Genomic DNA, 26865 nt, shown 5'->3' on the forward strand with positions numbered 1-26865 from the left:
TCTGGGACTACACGCACGCACCACCACACCTGATTGTTTTGTATTTTTAGTAGACACGGTGTTTCACCATGATGGCCTGGCTGGTCTTGAGCACCGGACCTCAAGTGACCTCAAGTGATCCTTCTGCCTTGGCCTCTCAAAATGGTGGGATTACAGGCGTGAGCCACTGTGCCTGGCCAATTTTTTTTCTTATTAAAGAAACTTTTAATTAAAAATTCTAGCTGGGTGTGGTGGCACATGACTGTGATCCCAGCTACCTGAGGGGCTGAGGTGGGAGGATCCCTTGAGCCTGGGAAGTGGAGGCTGCACTGAGCCATGTTTGTGCCACTACACTCCAGCCTGGGTAACACAGCAAGACACTGTCTCAAGAAAAAAACAAAATTAAAAATAAAAATAATAGGCCGGGCGCAGTGGCTCACGCCTGTAATCCCAGCACTTTGGAAGGCTGAGGCGGGTAGATCACGACGTCAGGAGATCGAGACCATCCTGGATAACACAGTGAAACCCCGTCTCTACTAAAAATACAAAAAATTAGCCAGGCATGGTGGCGGGCGCCTGTAATCCCAGCTACTCAGGAGGCTGAGGCAGGAGAATGGCGTGAAACTAGGAGGCAGAGCTTGCAGTGAGCCGAGATTGCGCCACTGCACTCCAGCCTGGGCGACAGAGCAAGACACCATCTCAAAAAAATAAATAAATAAAAATGAAATAAAAAAATAAAAATAACAGGTTGTACCTATAAATCTTACAGTCCTAAGATCTGTTTTGAGGATGTACAAAATATATTGAGGATGCACAAAACATAGTCCCAGAGTTTAAAACTCTATTTTGAGCGATTCAGGCAAAGATCATCAATAGATGAAACCATAAGATGAGGTTAGGTGTGTTGGCTCACACCTGTAGTCCCAGCATTTTGAGAGACCAAGGTGGGTAGATTGTTTGAAGCCAGGAGTTTGAGCCATATTGAGACTTTGCCTCAAAAACAAAGAAACCATAGGATGAAAGGTTTAATGAGGAGCTCTTCAGTGGAGGAAGCAGGCTAACCCCACATGAACCCACTGTTCGATCTCAGCATAAGATTTAGGTGGGGACATAGCCAAACCCTATCACTGGGGAAAGTTTATAAGAATCTCTCTGTATTGTTTCTTACACCTGCAGGTAAGAAATCGTCTCAGCATTACTGCTGTGTGTGCTTCCCTTATGTGATGTGTTAGGAAGTACACACACCACTGAAGAAGTATTCTTACCAAAATAATAATAATAATAAAACAACTAACACTAAACAAAACAAAACAGAAAAACAAGCTGAACCAGAAGATGATCTAGCCTTTAGCACTAACTTCCATTTGACAAGAATTATGAAGGAAGACAGGAACAAGTTAGAGAAAAACATGACTTATGCAAACAGAACACAAGACATTCAATAGCCCAAATGATGCGTTTCTGCAACAAGCCAATGTATGAAAAGGGTGGAGAGATGGGTGGGACGGCTGATACTTAAAATAGACACAGAAATACAATATACCAACCAAATGCAGTATGTAAATCACATTTTAATCCTAACTCGAACCAACTGAAACATACATTTCTTTCAACACTCAGGGATATTTGAATATGGACCTGGTGGGCCAGGCGCGGTGGCTTGCACCTGTAATCCCAGCACTTCAGGGGGCCAAGGCGGGCGGATCACGAGGTCAGGAGATCGAGACCATCCTGGCCAACATGGTGAAACCCTGTCTCTACTGAAACACACACAAAAAATTAGCTGGGTGTGTTGGTGCACACCTGTAGTCTCAGCTACTCGGGAGGCTGAGGCAGGGGAATCACTTGAACCCGGAAGGTGGAGGTTGCAGTGAGCTGAGATCACACCACTGCACTCCAGCCAGGCGACAGAGCAAGACTCCATAAAAAAAAAGAAAGAAAGAAAGAATATGGACCTAGTATTAGGTGACACCAAAGAGTCGTTAATTTTGTTAGCATGACAAAGGTATTACAGTCATGTAAGAAATTGTCTGTTATTACTCATGTACTGAAATATGTTCATGTTCAGGCACAGTGGCTCCCTTGTAATCCCAACGTTTTGGGAGGCTAAAGCAAGAGGATCACTCAAGCCTAGGAATTGGAGACCAGCCTGGGCAACATAGTGAAACCTTATCTCTACAAAAAAAAACCCCCAAAATTTTCCAGGTTGGTGGTGTGCACCTGTAGTCCCAGCTACTCCAGAGGCTGAAGTAGGAGGATCTCTTGAACTCAGGAGGAGGTCAAGGCTGCAGTGAGCCAAGACCATGCCACTGCACTCCAGCCTGGGTGACAGAGCAAGATTCTGTCTCAAAAAGCAAACAAACAAACAAAAAGAAATACGTTGAAATAACTAGCATCTTCAATACAATGTTGAATAAGAGTGGACATCATTGGTTCCCAATCTTAGGGGCAAAACTGTCTGATTTCATCATTAAATATATTAGCCGTAGGTGTTTGTGTATGCCCTTTAGGAGTTATTTTATTTTGGCCGGGTGCAATGGCTCATGCCTATAATCCCAGCACTTTGGGAGGCTGAGGCGGGTGGATCACAAGGTCAGGAGATCGAGACCACCCTGGCTAACACAGTGAAACCCCGTCTCTGCTAAAAATACAAAAAAAGTAGCCGGGCATGGTGGTGGGCGCCTGTAGCCCCAGCTACTCGGGAGGCTTAGGCAAGAGAATGGCGTGAACCCGGGAGGCAGAGCTTGCAGTGAGCTGAGATCACTCCACTGCACTCCAGTTATTAATTATTTAATTTTTTATAGAGAACAGTCTTGCTATGTTGCCCACATTGATATTGAACTCCTGGGCTCAAGCAATCCGCCCGTCTTGTCCTCCCAAAGTCTGGGATTACACACATTAGCCACCGCGCCTGGCCTATGGATGCCTCGTATCAGTTTCAGGACTTCCCTTCTATTCCTAGTTGGCTGAGAGGTTTTTTTTGAATAGGTATTAAATTTTGTCAAATGCTTTTTCTGAATCTATTGAGATGGTCATATGGGTTTTATCTTATAGCCTGTTAGTATAGTAAATTATATGGATTGATTTTAAAATATTAAGCCAACCTTATATTCCTGGGATGAAACTAACTTGGTCATGATGCATTATTGTTTGTATATACTACTGTATTCATTTTGCTAAGTTTTAAAAGGATTTTTGAAAAAAATAAAAAGGATTTTGTGTCTAGATCCATGAAGGATATGTGTGTAGTTTCTTTCTTGTAACATCTTTGTATCATTTGTTATGTGGTAATGCTAGCCTCAAGAGGAGTTGGTAAATGATCTCTCCTCTTCTGTATACTAGAAACATTGTGCAGAATTGATGTTGTTTCTTCCTTAAGTGTCCAATGAAGCCATGTAGACCTGGAGTTTTCTTTGTGGAAATTTTTTTTTATTAAGAATTCAATATCTGGGGCCGGGCGCGGTGGCTCAAGCCTGTAATCTCAGCACTTTGAGAGGCCGAGACGGGCGGATCACGAGGTCAGGAGATCGAGACCATCCTGGCTAACAAGGTGAAACCCCGTCTCTACTAAAAAAATACAAAAAACTAGCCGGGCGAGGTGGCGGGTGCCTGTAGTCCCAGCTACTCGGGAGACTGAGGCAGGAGAATGGCGTAAACCCGGGAGGCGGAGCTTGCAGTGAGCCGAGATCCGGCCACTGCACTCCAGCCTGGGTGATAGAGCGAGACTCCTTCTCAAAAAAAAAGAATTCAATATCTGGGCTAGACGAGATGGTTCACACCTGTAATTCCAGCGCTTTGGGAGGCTGAGGCAGGAGGAATACTTGAGCCCAGGAGTTTGAAACCAGCCTGAGCAATATAGCCAGACCCTGTCCCTACAAAAATATTTTTACAAAATTATCCAGGTGTAATAAAGTGTACCTGTAGTCCCAGCTACTTGGGAGGCTTGGACAGAAGGATCGCTTGAGCCCAGGAGGTTGAGGCTGCAGTGAGCTATGCTTGCACTATTGCACTCAAACTTAGAAGACAGAGCAAGATCCTGTCTCAAGAAAAAAAAATATTCAGGTTGTTGGGGTTTTTTTCTTTTTTTTTTTTAGACAGGGTCTGGCTCTGTCACCCAAGTTGGAGTGCAGTGGTATGATCTTGGCTCACTGGAACCTCTGCCTCCCTGGTTCAAACATTTCTCCTGCCTCAGCCTTCCAAGTAACTGATTACAGGCGCACACCACCACACCCAGTTAATTTTTGGGTTTTTAGTGGAGATGGGGTCTCACCATGTTGACCAGGCGGGTCTCCAATTCTTGACCTCAAGTGATCTGCCTGCCTCGGACTCCCAAAGTGCTGGGATTACAGGCGTGAGCCACTGTGCCCGGCTGTCTCATTTTTCCTTAGTGGGCTTTGGTAGTTTGTGTTTTTCAAGGAAATTGTCCATTTCATCTAACTTATTACATGTATTCACATAAAGGTTTTAATCATCTACCCTATTATCATTTTAATTTTTGTACAATCTGTAGTAGTGTCTCTTCTGCTGTTTCTGGTGTGGTTACTCTGTGTATTCTCTCTGTTATTCCTGATCAGTCTAGTCAGAGGTTTATCAACTTTAGTGATCTGTTTATAGAACCTACTTCTGGTTTTACTGACCTCTGCTAATGTTTTTGTTTTCTATTTCATTTATTTTGGCTTTTTTTCTTTCTTTGAGATGGCGTCTTGCTCTGTTTCCCAGGCTAGCACGCAGAGGAGTGATCTTGGCTCACTGCAGCTTCTGCCTGTCGGGTTCAAGCAATTCTCCCACATCAGCCTATTTTGGCTATAATTTTTATTATTTCCTTTCTTCTGCTAATTTTGGTTTTACCTGACTCTTCCTTTCATGGTTTCTTGAAGTAAAAGCCTCGGCCAGTGCAGTGGCTCACACCTGTAATCCTAGCACTTTGGGAGGCCGAGGCGAGAGGATCCCTTGAGGCCAGGAGTTCACCAGCCTGGCAAACATGGTGAGACCCCTTCTCTACTAAAAATAAAAAAATTAGCCAGGCACGGTGGTGCATGCCTGTAATTCCAGCTACGCAGGAAGCTGAGGCATGAGAATTGCTTGAACCCAGGAGGCCGAGGTTGCAGTGAGCTGAGATTGCACCACTGCACTCCAGCCTGTGCAAAAGAGTGAGACTTTGTCTCAAAAACAAACAAACAAAAAAGTAAATGCTTACATTATTGATTTGAAATATTTCTTCTTTTATAATATGTCAAAGTGGTGCTATAAATTTCCCTCATAGCATTACTGTGGCTGCATCTCAGAAAATTTGATATGTCCTGTTTTTACTTTCATTCAGTTCAAAATATGATCTAATTTTCCTTGCGATTACACATTTGACCCATGGGTTATTTAATTTCTAAATATCTAGGGATTGTCCAGATATCATTCCATTATTATTTTCTATTTTTCCTTTTTCTTCTATTTATTAACTTATTTACTTACTTTCAGTTCCCTCTCAGGCTCTACATTCTGTTATTTTCCTTTTCTTTTTCTTTCTTTTTTTTTTTTTTTTTTGAGACGGAGTCTGATGGAGTCTTTCTCTGTTGCCCAGGCTGGAGTGCAGTGGTATGATCTCAGCTCACTGCAACCTCCACCTCCCAGGTTGAAGCAATTCTCCTGCCTCAGCCTCCTGAGTAGCTGGGATTACAGGCACACGCCACAATTCCCGGCTAATTTTTTTTGTATTTTTAGTAGAGATGGGGTTTCACCATATTGGCCGGGCTGGTCTCGAACTTCTGACCTCAAGTGATCCGCCCACCTCAGCCTTCCAAAGTGCTGGGATTACAGGTGTGAGCCACCATGCCCAGCCTCTGTTATTATTTTCTAGTTTAATTCCATTGTGTTCAGAGATGTACTTTGTATGATTGGAATCCTTTAAAATTTATTTATTTATTTATTATTTTTTAAATATGGAGTCTCATTCTGTTGCCCAGGCTGGAGTGCAGTGGCCTGATCTTGGCTCACTGCACTCTCCACCAAGCAGGTTTAAGTGATTCTCCTGCCTCAGCCTCCTGAGTAGCTGAGATTACAGGGGCATGCCACCACGCCTGCCTAATTTTTGTATTTTTAGTAGAGACAGGGTTTCACTGTGTTGGCCAGGCTGGTCTCAGACTCCTGAACTCAGTTAATCCACCTGCCTTGGCCTCCCAAAGTGCTGGGATTACGGGTGTGAGCCACCGCTCTGGGCCTCTTTTACATTTATTAAGACTTGTTTTATGCCTCCAAATATGGTATATCTTGGTGGATATGCACTTGAAAAGAATGCGTATTCTGCTGTTGAATATTCCATTCATGTTGTTTATGTGGAATTGGTTAATAGCATTGAGTCTTGTATACCTTTACTGAGTTTCTATAAATTATGACTGATAACTGTTCTACAACTATTGAGAATGGTGTGTTGAAATCTCCAATTATAATGTTGTATTTGTCTACTTCTTCTTTAGTTCTATTATTGTTTTTCATGTATTTTGCTGATCTATGCTTAGGTGCATATATATTTAGAATTATATCTTCTTTATTAATTGACCTATTTGTCATTATGATATGTCCCTCTTTGTCTTTGGTGGTTTTTGTTGTTGCTGTTGTTGCTTTGAGACAGAGTCTCAATCTGTTGCCCAGGGTAGAGTGCAGTGGTGTGGTCACAGCTCACTGCAGCCTCGACCTCCCAGGCTTAGATGATTCTCCCATCTCAGCCTCCCAAGTAACTGAGACCACAGGTGCATGCTACCACATTTTGATAATTTTTAATTTTTTCTTGTAGCGATAAGATCTCCCTGTGTTGCCCAGGCTAGTCTCAAACTCCTGGGCTCAAGCAATCCTTCCTTCTCAGCCTCCCAAAGCGCTGAGATTACAGGTGTGGGCCAGTATGTCGCCCACTGTGGGGGCAGTCTTTGTTTTGAAATCTACTTTCTCTGATATTCATTTAGCCATTCCAACTTTTTAAAATTTGGTTTTGTCAGTATATGCCTTTTCCCATCTTTTTGCTCTTAAACTACCTCTGTTTTTATATTTGAATACCTTTCTGGTATTTACCATATAGTTCGGTTTTGCTTTTTTATCCATTCTAACAATCACTGCCCTTTACCTTGAGCATTTACATCATTTATATTTATGTAATTATTGATATGATTGGGTTTAAATCAGTTTTGCTATTGTTTTTTCATTTGTTCCATCTGTCTATTGATCTTTTTTTCTTTCGTATTTGCAGACAGATATGCCCTCTGTCACCCAGGGTGGAGTGCAGTAGAGCTATCACAGCTCACTGCAGCTGGGCACTGGTCCATTTTTCTATCTTTTTTTTTCCTGTTGAGATAGGGCCTCCCTATGTTGCCCAGGCTAGATTCAAACACCTGGGCTCAAGTAATCCTCCTGCCTTGATCTCTCAAAGTGTTGGCATTACAGGCGTAAGTCACCAGAGTCAGTCAGTTTTTTTTCACTTAGGTATAGAATTCAATGCCAACAGTTCTTTCCTTTCAACACTCTAACCATGTCACTCCATGAGGACGCTGTCTTGAGCTTTTGGTAAGCCTCGTTCTCCAGGACCACACGGCAGGCGCGACAGCCCTAGGCCCACCCCACCCCGTAAGCTCCCTCCTGGAGGAGACAGAGACCCGGGACAGCTCCGGGGCAAGGCCGAGGAAGGAGGGACGACCGGGGGCCCGAGGAGCCCCCGCCCTTTGGGATCGTCGCCACCCTTGGACCCCCTCACCCTTGGGGACGTTGAGGAGTGTTAAAATCTCCAAGACGAGAGTCACCGGTAGGAAGCCACAGCCATTTCGCAGTTTGCTGGGTGCAAATGCAGACGGTCCTAGTCGAGCGCGGAGTCGAGCGCGTGGGCGGTGTTGAGGACCTTCCGGGGCGCCGTCAGCTCCACCCCCCGGTGGGCGGGGCCCGAGCCAGTCCCTAAAGGCAAGTAGCTGCCGATTCCGGAGCAGGTACTATCGACCGCTGAGCGCTGACCCCGGGCTGTCTCAGTATCCCGTTGCCTCCGTCATGTCCCGGCAACTATCACTGGCCCGGCCCGCCACGGTGCTGGGCGCCATGGAGATGGGGCGCCGCATGGACGCGCCCACCAGCGCCGCAGTCACACGAGCCTTCCTGGAGCGCGGCCACACTGAGATAGACACGGCCTTCCTGTACGGCGACGGCCAGTCCGAGACCATCCTGGGTGGCCTGGGACTCGGGCTGGGGGGCAGTGACTGCAGAGGTAACACTGGCCCCTGATCCTCCCCCTGCACCGTGCAGAGCTGAGCCTGTCCAGAGCCGTGCACCGCCCAGCTCTCCCTGGCCCCAGGCAGCACCCATGGCTTTGTTGCCCGCTCCTCCAACCCCCGTCCACCTCTCAGCCTTGGGAACCCCAGGCTTCTCAGGCACATCTAGCTCCGGACAACTTTTCTCTCGTCTTCTCTTTTCTTCGTCTCTCTTCTCGTCCGGGAGGTAGCCACCACCCTCATTGACGTCTTGGTCTTGCCTGGAATGACTTGGCTAGCCCCTCTGTGGAGCACGAAAAACATTGGAATCTGGCATTGTGCAGCTCCTGTCCCCACCTGTGCCCTGCAGGTGCCTTTGACGGGCCTGATCTGCAGAAATTCTGTGCTTATCGCCTGGCACTCCCTGGCACAGTCCGAAATCAGTTTGGACCCAGCACACCATCTGCTTCGTCCTTCACACATGCCAGCCTGCTCGCGACCTGGACTTTGCTCTGAGTACCTTGTGGTACTCACAAGGGCACCTCACCAGGTTCAAGGGCACCTCACCAGGGTGGCAGTGCCCGGGAGCCTTGGCAGCTCCCTCAGGGGGATGGGGGATTGGGGTGGGACAGGTTCTCACTGCCCTGTCTGTGGGAGGCTCTGTCTGAAGCTATTGGAGAGAAATGGACACTAAGCCACTCCAGGAAGCTCCCATTCTAGAGATGGCTGGGGAGCCCAGAGTGAGCCCTTCCTGGGAGGGACCCCGTGAAGAAAGAACAGAGAAGAGTTTGCCAGGAAGAGTATGAGGGGCAAGGGTGTCAGGGCAGTGGGCACGCGTGTGGAAAAGTAAATGTGATTTGGCAATGCCGTGGGTGCTGGAGGAAGCAGGTGTAGCCTGAGGGGAAGATGTGTGTATAGGGGCAGGAGGAACCGCCCTCAGTCTGATGCCATGTGCAGTGCTTAGGCCAGTGCCTGGCAAGCATATAGTAAGGGCTGGGAAATGTTAGCTGTTTCTTTCTTCTTAGTATTAGCACCATTTCCTCCTTCCACTCTGAGTGTCTGAGTGGAGTCATTTCTCCTCTGATTCACCACATGGTAGATCCCGAACGAACCCAGCCTGTGCGTGCATCTCAGTGCCACACGCTTTCTAGATCACCCGGCTGTCACTCGTTGAGAGCTCTAACCATATTTCTGATTTTTTTTTTTTTTTTTTTGAGACAGGTTCTTGCTTTTTTTGCCCAGGCTGGAGTGGAGTGGTGCGATCATGGCTTATTGAAGCTTTGACCTCTCAGGGCTCAAGCGATCCTCCCGCCTCAGCCTCCTGAGGAGCTGGGACTAACACAGGCCTGTGCCACCACACCCAGCTAATTTTTTGTTTATTCATCGAGATGGGAGTCTCACTTTGTTGTCCAGGCTGGTCTCAAATTCCTGGGCTCAAGTGATCCTCCAGCCTTGGCCTCCCATAGTGCCGAGATTACAGGTGTAAGCCAACACAGATCTGCACCCTCTGCCTGGGCCTTATTTCTGTCTTGTTTTTTGTTTTTTTTTTTTTTTAAATCCTTTTTTGTCTTCTGTATTTGAGTCCAAGGTTGGCTGGTGAAAGTCCTCAGATCTCAGATCTGAAGTGAAGTTCAGTTGAGAAGCAGAGGTGGCATGGAAAAATTCCAAATGAATAGTTCCTCAAACCTGCTCCCTGCCAGGCCTCAAGGGCTCCAGTGACTGCCCTCTTGCCAGCCTAAGTGACTTTCTAAGTGTGAAAAGTGGGAAGAGGACTCTCCACTCCCCTGTTAGTCCAGCTCACTGACTCACTGAGAACTAAGATTCTTTTTTTTTTTTTTAGAAGGAGTCTCACTCTGTCGCCAGGCAGGAGTGCTATGGCACAATCTCGACTCACTGCAACCTCTGCCTCCTGGGTTCAAACAATTCTCCTGCCTCAGACTCCTGGCTAGCTGGGGACTACAGGCAGGTCCCACCACGCCCAGCTAATTCTTGTGTTTTTATTAGAGATGGGGTTTCATCATGTTAGTCTGGCTGGTCTCGAACTCCTGACCTCCTGATCTGCCCGCCTCGGTCTCCCAAAGTGCTGGGATTACAGGTGTGAGCCATGGTGCCAGGCCCTGAATTTCATTTCTCTCTCCTCTCAGTGAAAATTGATACCAAGGCCAATCCACTGTTTGGGAACTCCCTGAAGCCTGACAGTCTCCGGTTCCAGCTGGAGACGTCACTGAAGCGGCTGCAGTGTCCCCGAGTGGACCTCTTCTACCTGCACTTGCCAGACCACAGCACCCCGGTGGAAGAGACGCTGCGTGCCTGCCACCAGCTGCACCAGGAGGTGAGGGGACTCCTGAGCTCTGGGAGGTGGCCCGCTGCTGCTCTCATCCTAATCCCACTAGTGAGATCAGAAGCACCAGGGCGGTCCCAGGGTGGAGCAGGGAACAGCCCACTCCCAGAGGCCCCACCCAGGCCTCCCCTTCCTGGTCTGGGCTGCACTGCGTTCTGACTGGAGCCTCACCCATGCAGGGCAAGTTCGTGGAGCTTGGCCTCTCCAACTATGCCGCCTGGGAAGTGGCTGAGATCTGTACCCTCTGCAAGAGCAATGGCTGGATCGTGCCCACCGTGTACCAGGTGAGGGCCGGGGCTGCAGAGGCCAAGGTCTCCAGAACTCCTGCTCATCCTGGGCTCACTGTTCCCCTCTGACTCCCCCGGTACCCTCTACATAGCAGGCACCCCCTGTTCAAACCCTGCAGATGGCTCCCACATACCCTCAGGATGCCATTCAAGCTCCTCAGGATGCCATGCAAGCTCCTCAGGCTGGCCACTGGGCATCTGTTTCCTTCCTGCCTATCTGTGTATCTCGGACCCTTTCTTCCCCACCTGGCCCTGCACTCAGCCTGGAACACGCCCTGCCCTGCACTCCCCCTTCCCCGGGAGAATGGTTCAGGTCTCACATACGGGTGTCTTCCTCTGAAAGCCTTTCTACATGGGCCTAGAAGACCCTGAGACCTCAGGTCTTCGTTTACCTCTTCATCATTCATTCCACAAATGTTTCTACACCTACTTGGTGCCAGGCACTGGTCACGGAACTTTCTAGTCTATTGTGAATGCCTCTTTACTCGATTATAACTGTTTATACTTGACCTTATTATAAAACCTTGAGGGAAGGGACCCTGTCCTTTTAGCTTATGAATCTAAATCTGACAACCAGCTCATAGCTGGTACTCATGAAAGTTGGCTGAATGAATGAATTTTCCTCGGGCATAAGCCCCTTTCACCAGCACCAGTAAGAATAAGTATATGCCCAGATGGTTAAAGTCCTAGAATTGTTAAGGTCTGAAATAAGGGTTCTATAAGGGTAAATTTGAGGTCCCTTCTTTTGACACATCCACCCTCTCCCCTGGGGCCCTCTCCTTGCAGGGCATGTACAACGCCATCACTCGGCAGGTGGAAACGGAGCTCTTCCCTTGCCTCAGGCACTTTGGACTGAGGTTCTATGCCTTCAACCCTCTGGCTGGTACGTGGAGCATTCCTGGCCCTGACTCAGCCTATTCCCGACCCACAGATGCCCAGCCCAGGACCTGGGAAGCAGGGAGGGTTTGACAAACTTTGCCCTCTCAGGTCAAAGAGGTCAAAGCTGCATCCTTCAGCCCTCCTGGGTCCCTGCCCCTCCCCTAGTCCAGAGCCCTGAGGGATGTGGCAGCTTCTGGGGCACTCTGGGCCCGGGGGCTGATTGCTGCCTTCCTGCAGGGGGCCTGCTGACTGGCAGGTACAAGTATGAGGACAAGGACGGGAAACAGCCCATGGGCCGCTTCTTTGGGAATCAGTGGGCAGAGATGTACAGGAATCGGTGAGCTGGGGGTGCTTGGTGTGGATGGCTGGGGTGGGGTCAGCTTTATGTGGAATGAAGTCCTGGCTGCTCCTGGGGTAAGGCCTTTCCTCGCTGCTGCACCCTGAATTCCTTCAGGAATTTCCAAACCCTCTGTGTGTTTTCTTGTTGTCTGGGGACCTCCAGGAGGAAATGAGGCTCCCTGGACCTCAGGGTCTTGAAGTCATAGCTCTTTCCTGAGCAATCACCTGCTAGGAAGGAAAGAAGGAGCCCTGGAGGGAGGTCCAGGAGGCCTGGGGCCGAGTCCTGTTCCATCCCAGTGGCCTTCGTGTCCCTAAGGAAAATAAGAGCAGGCTGCTGAGTCATCAGGAATAAAGACTCTTTGAGGTCTCTGCTGAGGGGCCCAGCATCCTGGGTGGTTCTGACGCGCAGCAAAGTGGGAGACGCATGGCTGGAGAGCGCACCTGTCCCTTAGGGCTGCAGGGTTTGGGGTGGGACAGTGGCCCTCAGTTGGCTCTTTGGTTGTGGCTCCCAGTGTGACCCCCATGGTACTGACCCCTGTGCCCTGTGCCACTGTCCCCCCTTCCCAGCTACTGGAAGGAGAACCACTTCGAGGGCATTGCCCTGGTGGAGAAGGCCCTGCAGGCTGCATATGGCGCCAGCGCCCCCAGCATGACCTCGGCCACCCTCCGGTGGATGTACCACCACTCACAGCTGCAGGTAACCAGCGACACTGGCCGCTCAGCTCCTTCCCTTCCCCGGGGACCAGCAATATCTTTGGATGAGGGCTAAAACACTTGTTTATTGATTCCTCTAAAATTTCTCTTTCTTTCAACTCTCACAAACATTCTTCCCACTGGTGTTTTTCTATGTTTTATTTTTTTTGGAGACAGAGTCTCACTCTGTCGCCCAGGTGGGAGTGCGGTGGCATGATCTCAGGTCATTACAACTTCTGCCACCTGGGCTGAAGCAATTCTTTTGTCTCAGCCTCCCGAGTAGCTGGGATTACAGGCATGCGCCACCACGCCCAGCTAATTGTTTCTATTTGTAGTAGAGATGGGGTTTCACCATGTTGCTCAGGCTGGTCTCAAACTCCTGAGCTCAGATAATTCACCCTCCTCAGCCTCTGAAAGTGTGGGGATTACAGGTGTGAGCCACTGCGCTCGGCCTTCCCATTGGCCTTGATGGTATCTGCGTACCAGGCTTTGTAATAAGGGCTTTGCTGCAGGGATTTCATTATTCCTTCAGCTTTATGAAATGACTGTCCCGGTGTTATTGATGAAGAACCTGAGTTTCGCCCAGCTATGAAAGGGGCAGACATTTTAACATTTTAACACAGGTTCTGTAAAACCCACTAGTCTCATCCTTTGGTGGGAGCTGGAGTTTCCCTCTCTTGGTACACCATGTCTTCCTCATTCAAATTTATATCCAGCTTCAGCCTCAGATGTTGCAATAGTGTCTGGCATATATACAGTAGGTGCTCAATAAACGGGAGCTAAGCACTCTACATGATTTTTCACACCCATAACCATGTTGAAAATAGAGAAAAGGATTGAGTCTCAGAGAGGTTTAATAACTTAGCCACGTTTACACAGCTGCTGGGGGGCAGAACTGGGCTGTGAATGTAGGTCTGTCTGGAAGTATCAGGTGGCAGTAGGGGAAAGAATACAGGTTTCGAGTCACATGGGTACAGCTATCCAAGGCATCTTATTTCTGGACGTCTGGGATACAAGAGTGCCCAAATCTCAGCAGGGAGGTGGCTGGGAGGGCTGTGAGTGGAGTTGCTGTGCAGCAGAAGGTTGAAGTCTGGCCATCTCCCTTTCAGGGTACCCACGGGGACGCGGTCATCCTGGGCATGTCCAGCCTGGAGCAGTTGGAGCAAAACTTGGCAGCGGCAGAGGAAGGGCCCCTGAAGCCGGCTGTGGTGAACGCCTTTAATCAAGCCTGGAATTTGGTTGCTTACGAATGTCCCAACTACTTCCGCTAGGCCCATCGTTTCTCAGGCTGCCCAAGGCTCTTCTGTAACCTCTTTTTTTTTTTTTTTTTTTTGAGACGGAGTCTCGCTCTGTCGCCCAGGCTGGAGTGCTGTGGCCGGATGTCAGCTCACTGCAAGCTCCGCCTCCCGGGTTCACGCCATTCTCCTGCCTCAGCCTCCCGGGTAGCTGGGACTACAGGCGCCGCCACCTAGCCCGGCTAGTTTTTTGTAGTTTTTAGTAGAGACGAGGTTCCACTGTGTTAGCCAAGATGGTCTCGATCTCCTGACCTCGTGATCCGCCCGTCTCGGCCTCCCAAAGTGCTGGGATTACAGGCTTGAGCCACCGCGTCTGGCCTCTTCTGTAACCTCTTTTGTCTCTCACGCTTTCTTTAATTTAGAACTGCCTCAGTAAATACTTAGGAACGGAACTATTTGAACAAAAACCTAACAGTAGAGTCACCACCAGATGAAGAATAAAGCCTCCCAGGATGCTGTGTGTTCGTGTGTTTGCGTTGCTATAAAAGAATACCTGAGACTGGGTCATTAATAAAGAAAAGAAGTTTCTTTGGCGCACGGTTCTGCAGTGTGTACAAGGGGGTGTGGTGCCAGCATCTACTCCTGGCGAGGGCCTCAGGAAGCTTACAATCATGGCAGAAGGGGAAGCGGAGCCAGCGTGTCACATGGCAAGAGAGGGAGCAAGAGACAGGGGAGGAAATTCCAGGCTCTTTTAAACAACCAGATCCTGTATGAACTCATGAAGCCGGAACTCGCTCATTACTGTACACATGGCAGCAAGCCATTCAGGAGGGATTTGTCCCCAAACCCTAACACCCCCCCACCAGGCCCACCTCTAACATTGATCACATTGCAACATGAGATTTGGAGGGGGAAAAAACCCTAATGATATCATTGTAGCACTACCCCCCCCCAAATGTCATGTTCTTCTCACATTGCAAAATACAGTCATCATTTCCCAATAGTCACCCAAAGTCTTAACTTGTTCCAGCATCAACTCAATCTAAGTCCAAAGTCTCACCCGAGGCTCAAGGTAAGTTTATCCACCTATGAACCTGTATAATCAAAACCAAGTCATTTACTTCCATGATACAATGGTGGTGCCGGCTTTGGGTAACATTCCCATTGCAAAAGGGAGAAATCGGCCAAAAGAAAGGGGCAACGGGCCCACGCAAGTCTGAAACCCAGTAGGGCAGGCGTCATAAATGTAAAGCTCCAAGATAATCTTGGACTCCATTTCCCACATCCTGTCCACACTGGTGCAAGGGGTGGGCTTCCAAGGCCTTGGGCAGCTCCACTTATATGGCTTTGCAGGATGCAGCCCCATGGCTGCTCTCACTGGTTGGAGTAAGTGCCTGTGGCTTTTCCAGGCTCTGGGCACAAGCTGCTGGTGGCTCCACAATCCTGGGGTCTGGAGAGTAGTAGCCTCTTTCCCACAGCTCCACTGGGCAATGCCCTAGTGGAGACTGTGTGTGGGGGCTCCAGCCTTACATTCCCCCCCGGCATTGCCCTAGCAGCGTCTGTGAAGTTTGTCTTGAAGTCTTCTGAAATGGCTTTGAGCCCTTTTCCCATCATCTTGGCCATTAGCACTTGACTCCCTTTTAGTCATTCTCATCTCTCTAGCAAGTGGTTGTTTTACAGCCGACGTGAATTCCTCTGCTGAAATGCTCTTTCCTTCTTCATCACATGGCCAGGCTGCCAATTCTCAAGCTATTACACTCCAGTTCCCTTTTAATTATGAATTCCAACTGTAATTCATTCCTTGGCTCCTGTATCTGACTGTAGGTTTTAGGAAACAAGAATGCCACATCCTGAATGCTTTGCAGCTTTGAAATTTCTCCCACCAGATGCTCTCGGTCATCATTCTTCAGTTGAACCTTCCACAAATCCCTTGAACAAGAACACAATGCAAGGCCGGGCGCGGTGGCTCAAGCCTGTAATCCCAGCACTTTGGGAGGCCCAGACAGGCGGATCACGAGGTGAGGAGATCGAGACCATCCTGGCTAACACGGTGAAACCCCGTCTCTACTAAAAAATACAAAAACTAGCCGAGCGAGGTGGCAGGCGCCTGTAGTCCCAGCTACTCGGGAGGCTGAGGCAGGAGAATGGCGTAAACCCGGGAGGCGGAGCTTGCAGTGAGCTGAGATCTGGCCACTGCACTCCAGTCCGGGCGACAGAGCGAGACTCCGCCTCAAAAAAAAAAAAAAAAAAAAAAAAGAAGAACACAATGCAGCCAAGTTCTTTGCTAAGGGATAACATGGGTGACCTTTGGTCTGGCTCCCAATAAATTCCCCATTTCCATTTGAGATCTCCTCAGCCTGTCCTTCATTGTCTGTATTTCTAGTACATTTTGGTCACAACTACTTAACAAGTCTTTAAGAAGTTCCAGACTTTCCCTTATCTTCCTGTCATCTTCTGAGCCCTCCAAACTCCTCCAACTCCTGTCCATTACCCAGGTCCAAAGCTGCTTCTGCATCCATTTTCAGGTATTGTTATAGTAATGCTGCACTCCTCAATACCCATTTTCTATGTTAGTCCATTTACATTGCTAAAAAGGAACACCTGAGGCTGGGTACGTTTTAAAGAAAAGAGACTTATTTGGCTCACAGTTCTGCTGGCTGTCAGAAGAGCATGACGCCAGTTCCTGCTTCTAGTGAGGGCGTCAGGAAGTTTACAATCACGGTGGAAGGGGAAAAAGGGAGCGGGCATATCACATGACAAGAGAGGGAGCAAGAGGGAGATGGTGCCAGGCTCTTTTAAACAACCAGGTCCCATGTGAGGTAATGGAGGAAGAATTTATTATCATGAGGATAGCACCAAGCCATTCATGAGGGATCCGCCCCAATGACCCAAACACCTCCCACGAGGCCCTCTTCCAACACTAGAGGTTCCCCTCCCCTTCCCTCTCCTCCTCCTCCCTCCCCTCCCCTTCCCTTCCCTTTCTTTTTTTGACAGAGTCTAGTTCTGTCACCCACATGGAATGCAGTGGCACGATCTCGGCTCACTGCAACCTCCGCCTCCCGGGTTCAAGCAATTCTTCTGCCTCAGCCTCCCGAGTAGCTGGGACTACAGGCGCCCGCCACTACCCCGGCTAATTTTTGTATTTTTAGTAGAGATGGGGTTTCACTGTGTTGACCAGGCTGGTCTCAAACTCCTGACTTCGTGATCTGCCCACCTCAGCCTCCCAAAGTGCTGGGATTACAGGCGTGAGCCATAGCACCTGGCCTGGAGGTCACATTTCAACATGGGATTTGAAGCGGAGAAAACATTCAAACTGTATTAATGTGGAACATTTTTAATATTCCATAATCTCGGCAATGGCTTTCCTCTTGTCTTGGCTAAAGCCTCCTGTCTTTTCATCCACAACTTTCTCAGTGGTGGTTCTAGGCTTTTTTTTATTGGGCTTGGGGGCAAGGGCAGCGGGGTCCACATTTTCCTCAGAACACCCCTACACCCCTACTCCAAACAGGAGGCACTCAAGGCTGGGAAAGGAAAATGCCAGGTGTGGTGGTTACTGTTTGACCATTGCAGCAAAATCCCTCCAGCTGTGGGCAGGGCAGCAGGCAATACTTGGAGGAGCCCCTTAAAATGATAAAAGGGGCCCAACTTGGAAATTTAGATAACACTACTCATCCAAAAGCCTGACCCCAAGAAAAGTCCCATTTGCTGACCAGAGGGAGACACCCTACAGACAAAATTTATTCTTTATAAAAAGAAGTCAACCCCTGATTCTTTTTATCCATACAACATAGATTCTCCCTGATGTGCGGTGGTCTGTCAGTTATCTTTGGACAATAAAGCACACCAAAATTCAATTGCTTAAAATGACAAAATCCCCCAAGATGGTGAGAAAATTCAACAAAATCCATGTCCAAATCCCAACTGGCTTTTTTTTTTTTTTTCTTCAAGATGGAGTCTCACTCTGTCTCCCAGGCTAGAGCGCAGTGGCGCAATCTCGGCTCATTGCAACCTCCATCTCCTGGGTTCAAGTGATTTTTCCTGCACAGCTTCCTGAGTAGCTGGGATTACAGGTGTGAGCCACCCACCTGGTTAATTTGTGTATTTTTGTAGAGACTGGGTTTTGCCATGTTGTCCAGGCTGGTCTTGAACTCCTGACCTCAGTTGATATGCCCCTCTTGGTGCCTCGAATGCTGGGATTACAGGCACGAGCCACCACGCTCAGCCAGCTTTTTTTTTTTTTTTTTGAGACCACAGCAATTGGAAAACTGGTTCTAAAATTCACAGGGAAATTCAGGGCACCCAGGATACCCAAAATATGCTTGACAAAGAACACAGTTGGAGGACTGACACTTTCTTATTTCAGAACTTACTAAAAAACTACATAGCCGGGCGTGGTGGCAGGCGCCTGTAATCCCAACTACTCCCAAGGCTGAGGCAGGGAGAATTGCTTGAATCTGGGAGAGGAAGGTTGCAGTGAGCCGAGATCAGGCCACTACACTCCAGCCTGGGTGACACAGTGAGACTGCGTCTCCAAACAAAACAAAACAAAAAACAAGCAAATAAACAGAAAAAACAACTACAGTGCTAAAGACAGGGTGGTCCTGGCATAAGGCTAGACATAAATCAATGGATTAGAATTTAGACTCCAGCAGTAAACCCTTTCATATATTGTCAATTAATTTTAAAAAGTGTCAAGACAATTCAACAAGGAAAATAACCATCTTCAGGCCGGGTGCGGTGACTCACGCCTGTAATCCCAGCACTTTGGGAGGCTGAGGTGGGCAGATCACGAGGTCAGGAGATCGCGACCATCCTGGCTAACACAGTGAAACCCCATCTCTACTGAAAATACAAAAAATTAGCCCGGCATGGTGGTGGGCACCTGTAGTCTCAGCTACTCGGGAGGCTGAGGCAGGAGAGTGGTGTTAACCTGGGAGGCGGAGCTTACAGTGAGCCCAGATCGTGCCACTGCACTCCAGCCTGGGCAACAGAGCGAGATTCTGTCTCAAAAATAAATAAATAAATAAATAAAAGAAGAAGAAGAAAATAACCATCTTCAACAACATCTAGATATTTGCAAGTAAGAGAATGAAGTTGGACCCCTTTCTCATACCATACATAAGAAAATAAACACAACATGAGTCATAGACCTAAATCTATGGGCTAAAATTATAAAAACTTAGAAGAAAATACAGGGCCATGATGGTGGCACACTCCTGTAATCCCAGCTACTCAGGTGGCTGAGGCACCAGAATCACGTGAGCCCAAGAGGCAGAGGTTGCAACGAGCCAAAATTGTGCCACTCCACTCCAGCTTTGGTGACAGAGTGAGACTGTGTCTCAAAGAAAGAGAAAGAAAATATAGGGATAAATCTTGTGGCCTTGGATTGGGCAATTGTTCCTCAGAAGCACACACAACAAAAGATAAATTAAATTAGACATCATCAAAGTTTAGAACTCTTTTGCTTTAAAGACTGCATAAAGAAAGTGAGGCTGGGCGTGGTGGCTCATGCCTGTAATCCCAGCACTTTGGGAGGCCGAGGCGGGCGGATCACTAGGTCAGGAAATCGAGACCATCCTGGCTAAACACGTGAAACCCCGTCTCTACTAAAAACACAAAAAAATTAGCCGGGCGTGGTGGCGGGCGTTGACCGCAGGAGTTTGAGACTCTTTCCCCATACCATACACAAAATATTAACCCAAATGAATCAGCCACCTCAATGTATAAGGTAAAACTGTAAAACTCTTAGAAGAAAATACTGGAGTAAGTATGACTTTGGATTAGGCAGTGGTTTCTTAGATGTTGACACCTAAAGCACACGTGACAAAAGAAAAAGTAAAGTCAACACCATCAAAGTTTAGAATGTTTGTGCTTCAGAGAACACTATCAAGAAAGTGAAAAGACAACCGATAGAAGGGGATGGTATTTTGCAAATCACGTATCTGTTAAGGAACTTGTAGCTACAAAAGAGACAGGACTCTTACAACTTAATAAAAGACCCACTCAGGTGCAGTGGCTCACGCCTGTAATCCCAACACTTTGGGAGGCTGAGGAGGGAGGATCCTCTGAGGCCAGGAGTTCGAGACTAGCCTGGCCAACAAGGCGAGATGCTGTCTCTACTAAAAATACAAAAATTAGCCAGGTGTGGTGGCACATGCCTGTAATTCCAGCTATTCAGGAGCTGAGGCAGGAGAATTGCTTGAACCTGGGAGGCCAAGGTTGCAGTGAGCAGAGATCACACCACTGCACTCCAGTCTGTACAACAGAGGGAGAGTTCATCTCAAAAAAAAAAAAAAAAAAGAAGTGAATGCTTACATTATTGATTTGAGATATTTCTTCTTTTAAATGTCAAAGTGATGCTATAAATTTCCCTCTTAGCACTACTGTGGCTGCATCTCAGAAAATTTGACATGTCATGCTTTTACTTTATTCAGTTCAAAATATGATCTAATTTTCCTTGAGATTACATCTTCGATCCATGGGTAATTTAAAATCCAAATATGTAGGGTTTTTCCAGATATCATTCTGTTATTATTTTCTATTTTTCCTTTTTATTCTATTTATTTATTTACGTATTTACTTATTTTCAGTTCCCTCTCAGGCTCTAAGTTCTGTTATTATTTTCTAGTTTAATTCCCTTGTGTTCAGAGATGTACTTTGTATTATGTAAATCCTTTGAAATTTATGTGTTCATTTATTTCTTTTCTTTTTTTCCCCTTTTCTTTTCTTTCTTTTTTTTTTTTTTTTTGAGTCAGAGTCTCACTCTGTTGCCCAGGCTGGAGTGCAGTGGTGCGATCTTGGTTCACTGTAACCTCCACCTGCTGGGGTCAAGCAATTTTCCTGCCTCAGCCTCCTGAGTAACTGGGATTATAGGCATAAGCCACCACCCCCGGCTAATTCTTGTATTTTTAGTAGAGATGGAGTTTCACCATGCTGGCCAGGCTGGTCTAGAGAACCCCTGACCTCAGGTAATCTGCCTGCCTCGACCTCCAAACGTGTTTGGATTACAGGCGTGAGCTACCACACCCTGCCTGTTAATTTATTTTTGTTATTTTCTTTTTTAGATGGAATCTCACTCTGTTGCCCAGGCTGGAGTGCAGTGGCATGATCTTGGCTCATTGCAACCTCTGTCTCCCAGGTTCAAGTGATTTTCCTGCCTCAGCCTCTCGAGTAGCTGAGATTACAGGTGCATGCCACCATGCCTGTCTATTTTTTATATTTTTAGTAGAGATGGATTCTCACCATGTTGACCAGGCTGACCTGGAACGCCTGACCTCAAGTGATCTCCCTGCCTCTGTCTCTCAAAGTGCTGGGATTACAGATGTGAGCCACCACGCCCGGCCTCTTTTGCATGTATTAAGACTTGTTTTATGCCTCCAAAGACGGTATATCTTGGTGGCTGTGCACTTGAATGCACATTCTGCTGTTGCTGGGTATTTCATTCATGTTGTTTACGTGGAATTGGTTAAATAGCGTTATTCAAGTCTTCTTTTTTTTTTGAGATGGAGTCTTTCTCTGTCACCCAGGCTGGAGTGCAGTGGCACGATCTTGGCTCACTGCAACCTCTGCCTCCTGGGTTCAAGCAATTCTTTACTTCAGCCTCCCAAGTAGCTGAGATTACCGCGCCACCACGTCTGGCTAACTTTTTGCATTTTTAATAGAGACGGGGTTTCACCATCTTGGCCAGGTTGGTCTTGAACTCCTGACCTCGTGATCCACCCGCCTCAGTCTCCCAAAGTGCTGGGATTACAGGTGCGAGCCACGGCACCCGGCCTGTTCAAGTCTTGTATACCTTTACTGAGTTTCTGTAAATTATGACTGATAACTCTTCTACAACTGTTGAGAGTGGTGTGTTGAAACCTCCAACCATAATTTTGTATTTGTCTATTTCTTCTTAAGTTCTATTATTGCTTTACATGCATTTTGATGCTCTACTTTTATTTGCATATACATTGAGGATTATATTTTCTTTGTTAATTGACCTCTTTGTCATTATGACATGTCCCTCTTTGTCTTTGGTAGGTTTTTGTTGTTGTTGTTGTTATTCTTGTTGTTTTGAGACAGGGTCTCAATCTGCTACCCAGGTTGGAGTGCAGTGGCATGAACACAGCTCACTGTAGCCTTGACTTCCCAGGCTCAGCTGATCCTCCCACCTCAGCCTCCTGAATAACTGGGACCACAGGCACATGCCACCACATTGTGATAATCTTTAAAAAATTTTTTTTGTAGAGATAAGATCTCTCTGTGTTGCCCAGGCTGGTCTCAAACTCCTGGGCTCAAGCAATCCTCCCTTTTCAGCCTCCCAAAGTGCTGAGATTACAGGTGTCAACCACTGTGTGGGCCAGTATTTTTTGTTTTGAAATCTACTTTGTCTGATATTGACGTAGCCATTCCAACTTTTTAAAATTTAGTTTTGTCAAGGTATGTCTTTTCCCATCTTTTTACCTTTTTCTTTTCTTTTCTTTTTTTTTGAGACAGAATTTTGCTTTTGTTACCTAGGCTGGAGTGGAGTGCGATCTTGGCTCACGGCAACCTCCGCCTCCCAGGTTCAAGCGATTCTCCTACCTCAGCCTCCCAGGTAGCTGGGATTACAGGCATGCACCACCACGCCCGGCTAATTTTGTATTTTTAGTAGAGATGGGGTTTCTCCATTTTAGTTAGGCTAGTCTCCAACTCTTGACCTCAGGTGATCCGCCCCCCCTTGGCCTCCCAAAGTGCTGGGATTACAGGCGTGAGCCACCACGCCTGGTCCATCTTTTTTACTGTTCACTCACTCTGTTTATATATTTCAATAGTTTTCTAATATTTACTATATAGTTGGGTTTTGCTTTTTTATCCATTCTAACAATCTCTGCCTTTTACTTGTATTTTTTCATTTATATTTAATGTAATTATTGATATGATTAGGTTTAAATTAACCTTGCTGTTGGTTTTTCATTTGTTCCATCTGTCTATTTGTCTTTTTTTTTTCTTTTGTATTTGGAGACAGATTTGCCCTCTGTCACCCAGGGCAGAGTGCAATGGAGCTATCACAGCACACTGCAGCTGGGCATTGGTCCATTGTTCTATCTTCTTTTTTCTTTTTTTCTTTTGAGACAGGGCCTCCTTACGTTGCCAGGCTGGATTCAAACTCCTGGGCTCAGTCTATTCTCCTGCCTTGATCTCCCAAAGTGTTGAGATTACAGGTGTAAGTCACCACAGTCAGTTTTTTTATTTTTATTTTTTTTTTAAATTTTTTCCACTTAGGTACAGAATTCAATGCCAACAGTTCTTTTCTTTCAAGACTTTAACCATGTCACTCCACGGGGACTCTGTCTTAAGCCTTTGGTAAGCCTGGTCCTCCTGAACCGCAGGGCAGGCAGGTGGAACAGCCCTTAGGGCCACCTCACTCCTTAAGCTCCCTCCTGGAGGAGACAGAGACCTGGGACAGCTCCCGGGCGGGCGAGGCCCAGGGATGGGGGGCGACGGGGCAGGGAGGAGTCCCCGCCCTTGGGGATCGTCGCCACCCTTGGACCCCCTCACCCTCGCGGACGTTGAGGAGTGTTAAAATCGCCAAGACGTGAGTTACCGGTAGGAAGCCACAGCCATTTCGCCTCTTGCTTGGTGCAAGTGCAGACGGTCCTCGTGGTTGAGCGCGGAGTCCAGCGCGTGGGCGGTGTTGGGCACCTTCGGCCGCGCCCTCAACCCCACTCCGCAGTGGGCGGGGCCCGAGCCAGTCCCTAAAGCCACGCGGCCGCCAGCTCCGGGGCTGGTGCTTCCGACCGCTGTGCGCTGCGCCCGGGCTGTCTCAGTATCCCGTTGCCGCCGTCATGTCCCGGCAGCTATCGCGGGCCCGGCCCGCCACAGTGCTGGGCGCCATGGAGATGGGGCGCCGCATGGACGCGCCCACCAGCGCCGCAGTCATGCGCGCCTTCCTGGAGCGCGGCCATACCGAGATAGACACGGCCTTCCTGTACAGCGACGGCCAGTCGGAGACCATCCTGGGCGGCCTGGGGCTCGGACTGGGGGGCAGCGACTACAGAGGTAACAGTGGCCCCTGATTCTCCTTCTGCACCGTGCAGAGCTGAGCCTGTCCACAGCCATGCACCGCCCAGCTCTCCCTGGCCCCAGGCAGCACCCACGGCTTTGTTCCCCACCCCCAACCCCCGTCCACCTCTCAGCCTTGGGAACCCCAGGCTCCTCAGGCACATCTAGCTCTGGACAACTGGACAGTACTTTGTCTGGACTCCTTTTCTCTCGTCTTCCGGGAGGTAGCCACCACCCTCACTGACGCCTGGATGACTTGGTCTCGCCTGGAATAACTTGGCTAGCCCGTCTCTGGAGCACGAAAAACATTGGAATCTGGCATTGTGCAGCTCCTGTCCCAACCTGTGCCCTGCAGGTGCCCTTAACGGGCCTGATCTGCAGAAATTCTGTGCTTATCGCCTGGCACTCCCTGGCACAGTCCGAAATCAGAGTTTAGACCCAGCACACTATCTGCTTGCTCCTACGCTCACGCCAGCCTGCTCAGGGACCTGGACTTTGCTCTGAGTACCTTGTGGTACTCACAATGGTACCTCACCAGGGTGGCAATGCCCGGAAACCTTGCCACCTCCCTTAGCATGATGGAGAATTGGGTGTGGTACAGGGTCTCACTGCCCTCTCTGTGGGAGGCTCTGTCTGAGGCTATTGGAGGGAAATGGGCACTAACCCACTCCAGGAAGTTCGAATTCTAGAGATGGCTGGGGAGCCAAGTGAACCCTTTTTGGGAGGGACCCCGTGAAGAAAGAATGGATAGGAGTTTGCCAGGAGGAGTAAGAGGGGCAAGGGCGTCAGGGCAGTGGGCATGGGTGTGGAAAGGCAAATGTGATTTGGCAACGCTGAGGGTGCAGGTGTAGCCCTAGGGGAGGATGTGTGTAAAGGGGCAGGAGGAGCTACTCTCAGTCTGATGCCACGTGCAGTGCTTAGGCCGATGCCTGGCAGGCACATAGTGAGGGCTGGGAAATGTTAGCTGTTTCTTTGTTCTTAATATTAGCACCATTTCCTCCTTCCACTCTTGAGTGTCTGAGTAGAGTCTTGTCCATTTCTCCTCTGATTCACCAAATGGTACATTCCAAACAAAAGAAGCCTGTGCTCGCATCTCAGTGCCACGCTCTTTCTAGATCACCTGACTGCCACTTGGTGAGAGCTCTGATCTTATTTCCGGTTTTTTTTTTTTTTTGATACAGGGCCTTGCTCTTTTACCCAGGCTGGAGTGCAATAGTGCGATCATGGCTCATTGCAGCTTTGACCTCTCAGGGCTCAAGCCATCCTCCCACCTCCGCCTCCTGAGTAGCTGGGACTAACACAGACCTGTGCCACCACACCTGGCTAATTTTTTGTATTATTCATCGAAACCAGAGTCGCACTTTGTTGCCCAGGCTGGTCTCCAACTCCTGGGCTCGAGTAATCCTCCTGCCCTGGCTTCCCAAAGTGCTGAGATTACAGGTGTGAGCCAACACAGATCTGTACCCTCTGCCTGGCCCTTATTTCTGACTTTTTAATTTTCTTTTTCAAACCTGCTTTGTCTTCTGTCTTTGAGTCCAAGGTTGGCTGGTGAAAGTCCTCAGATCTCAGATCTGAAGTTAATTTCAATTGAGAAGCAGAGGGGTGGAGGTGGCATGGAAAAATACCAAATGAATAGTTCCACAAACCTGCTCTCTCCCAGGTCTCAAGGGCTCCAGTGACTGCCCTCCTGCCAGCCTAAGTGACTTTCTAAGTGTGAAAAGTGGAAAGAGGACTCTCCACTCCCCTGTTATTCCAGCCCACTAGGATCTAGGACTCTTTTTTTAATTTTTCTTTTGAAACAGGGTCTCGGGCCGGGCGCGGTGGCTCAAGCCTGTAATCCCAGCACTTTGGGAGGCCGAGACGGGCGGATCACGAGGTCAGGAGATCGAGACCATCCTGGCTAAACCCCGTCTCTACTAAAAATACAAAAACTAGCCGGGCGAGGTGGCGGCGCCTGTAGTCCCAGCTACTCTGGAGGCTGAGGCAGGAGAATGGCGTAAACCCAGGAGGCGGAGCTTGCAGTGAGCTGAGATCCGGCCACTGCACTCCAGCCTAGGCGACAGAGCCAGACTCCGTCTCAAAAAAAATAAAATAAAAAAAAAAAAAAAAAAAAAAAGAAACAGGGTCTCATTCTGTCATCCAGGCTGGAGTGCAGTGGCACAATATTTGCTCACTACAGCCTTGACCTCCTAGGCTCATGTGATCTTCTAACTCAGTCTCCCAAGTAGCTGAGATTAACAGGCATGTGCCACCATGCCCGGCCAAATTTTGTAATTTTTGTAGAGATGGGGTTTCACCATTTTGCCCAGGCTGGTCTCAAACCCCTGGGCTCAAGAAATCCACCCTCCTGGGCCTAAGTGTTGGCCTTATGGGGGTGAGCCACTGTGCCTAATCTCCAACTAGGATTTTTTTTTTTTTTTGGCACAGAGTCTGGTTCTGGCCCACAGGCTGGAATGTAGTGGCAAGATCTCGGCTCACTGCAACCTCTGCCTCCTGGGTTCATGCGATTCTTGTGCCTCAGCCTCCCGAATAGCTGGGATTACAGGTTTGAGCCACTGAACCCGGCCTCCAACTAGGATTCTTAATAGGGGGCAGGGAGAAGAGTGTTAAGCTTACTTTTTTTTTTTTTTTTTGACAGTCTTGCTCTGTTGCCCAGGCTTTACTGCAATGGAATGATCTAGGCTCGCTGCAACCTCTACCTCCCAGATTCATGCAATTGTTTCTTTCTTTCTTTTTTTTTTTTTTTTTTTTTTGAGACAGACTCTCGCTTTGTTGCTCAAGCTGGAGTGCAGTGGTGCGATCTCAGCTCACTGCAAGCTCCGCCTCCCAGGTTCATGCCATTCTCCTGCCTCAGCCTCCCGAGTAGCTGGGAC

The 26865-nt window shown here is 48.3% G+C and overlaps 2 protein-coding genes across 4 annotated transcripts in view; one reads left to right on the top strand and one right to left on the bottom strand.

Annotated features, from left to right (window-relative positions):
* The window catches only part of SLC66A1 (solute carrier family 66 member 1), a 44830-nt gene extending 36995 nt beyond the window's left edge, over window positions 1-7835 (bottom strand). Inside the window, exon 1 of the mRNA XM_033228080.1 lies at window positions 7712-7835. The gene's annotated coding sequence lies outside the window, so the exon portion shown is untranslated. The remainder of the gene's footprint in view (window positions 1-7711) is intronic.
* Window positions 7836-7913: 78 nt separating this feature from the next.
* The window catches only part of AKR7A3 (aldo-keto reductase family 7 member A3), a 28078-nt gene continuing 9126 nt past the window's right edge, over window positions 7914-26865 (top strand). Inside the window, exons 1-7 of one of the 3 annotated variants that reach the window (XM_033228075.1) lie at window positions 7914-8209; window positions 10337-10524; window positions 10713-10817; window positions 11607-11703; window positions 11937-12036; window positions 12606-12735; window positions 13841-14042. In XM_033228075.1, the coding sequence (XP_033083966.1) occupies window positions 7996-8209; window positions 10337-10524; window positions 10713-10817; window positions 11607-11703; window positions 11937-12036; window positions 12606-12735; window positions 13841-14002 (996 nt within the window). In that variant the 5' untranslated portion in view covers window positions 7914-7995 and the 3' untranslated portion in view covers window positions 14003-14042. Of the gene's footprint in view, window positions 8210-10336; window positions 10525-10712; window positions 10818-11606; window positions 11704-11936; window positions 12037-12605; window positions 12736-13840; window positions 14043-23222; window positions 23990-26865 lie in introns of those variants that run through there. The other 2 variants (XM_033228076.1, XM_033228077.1) reach the window with 2 other exon arrangements.

Source organism: Trachypithecus francoisi, unplaced genomic scaffold (assembly GCF_009764315.1).
Source record: "Trachypithecus francoisi isolate TF-2019V2 unplaced genomic scaffold, Tfra_2.0 Lachesis_group12, whole genome shotgun sequence".
In the NCBI taxonomy this organism is placed as follows: Eukaryota; Metazoa; Chordata; class Mammalia; order Primates; family Cercopithecidae; genus Trachypithecus; species Trachypithecus francoisi.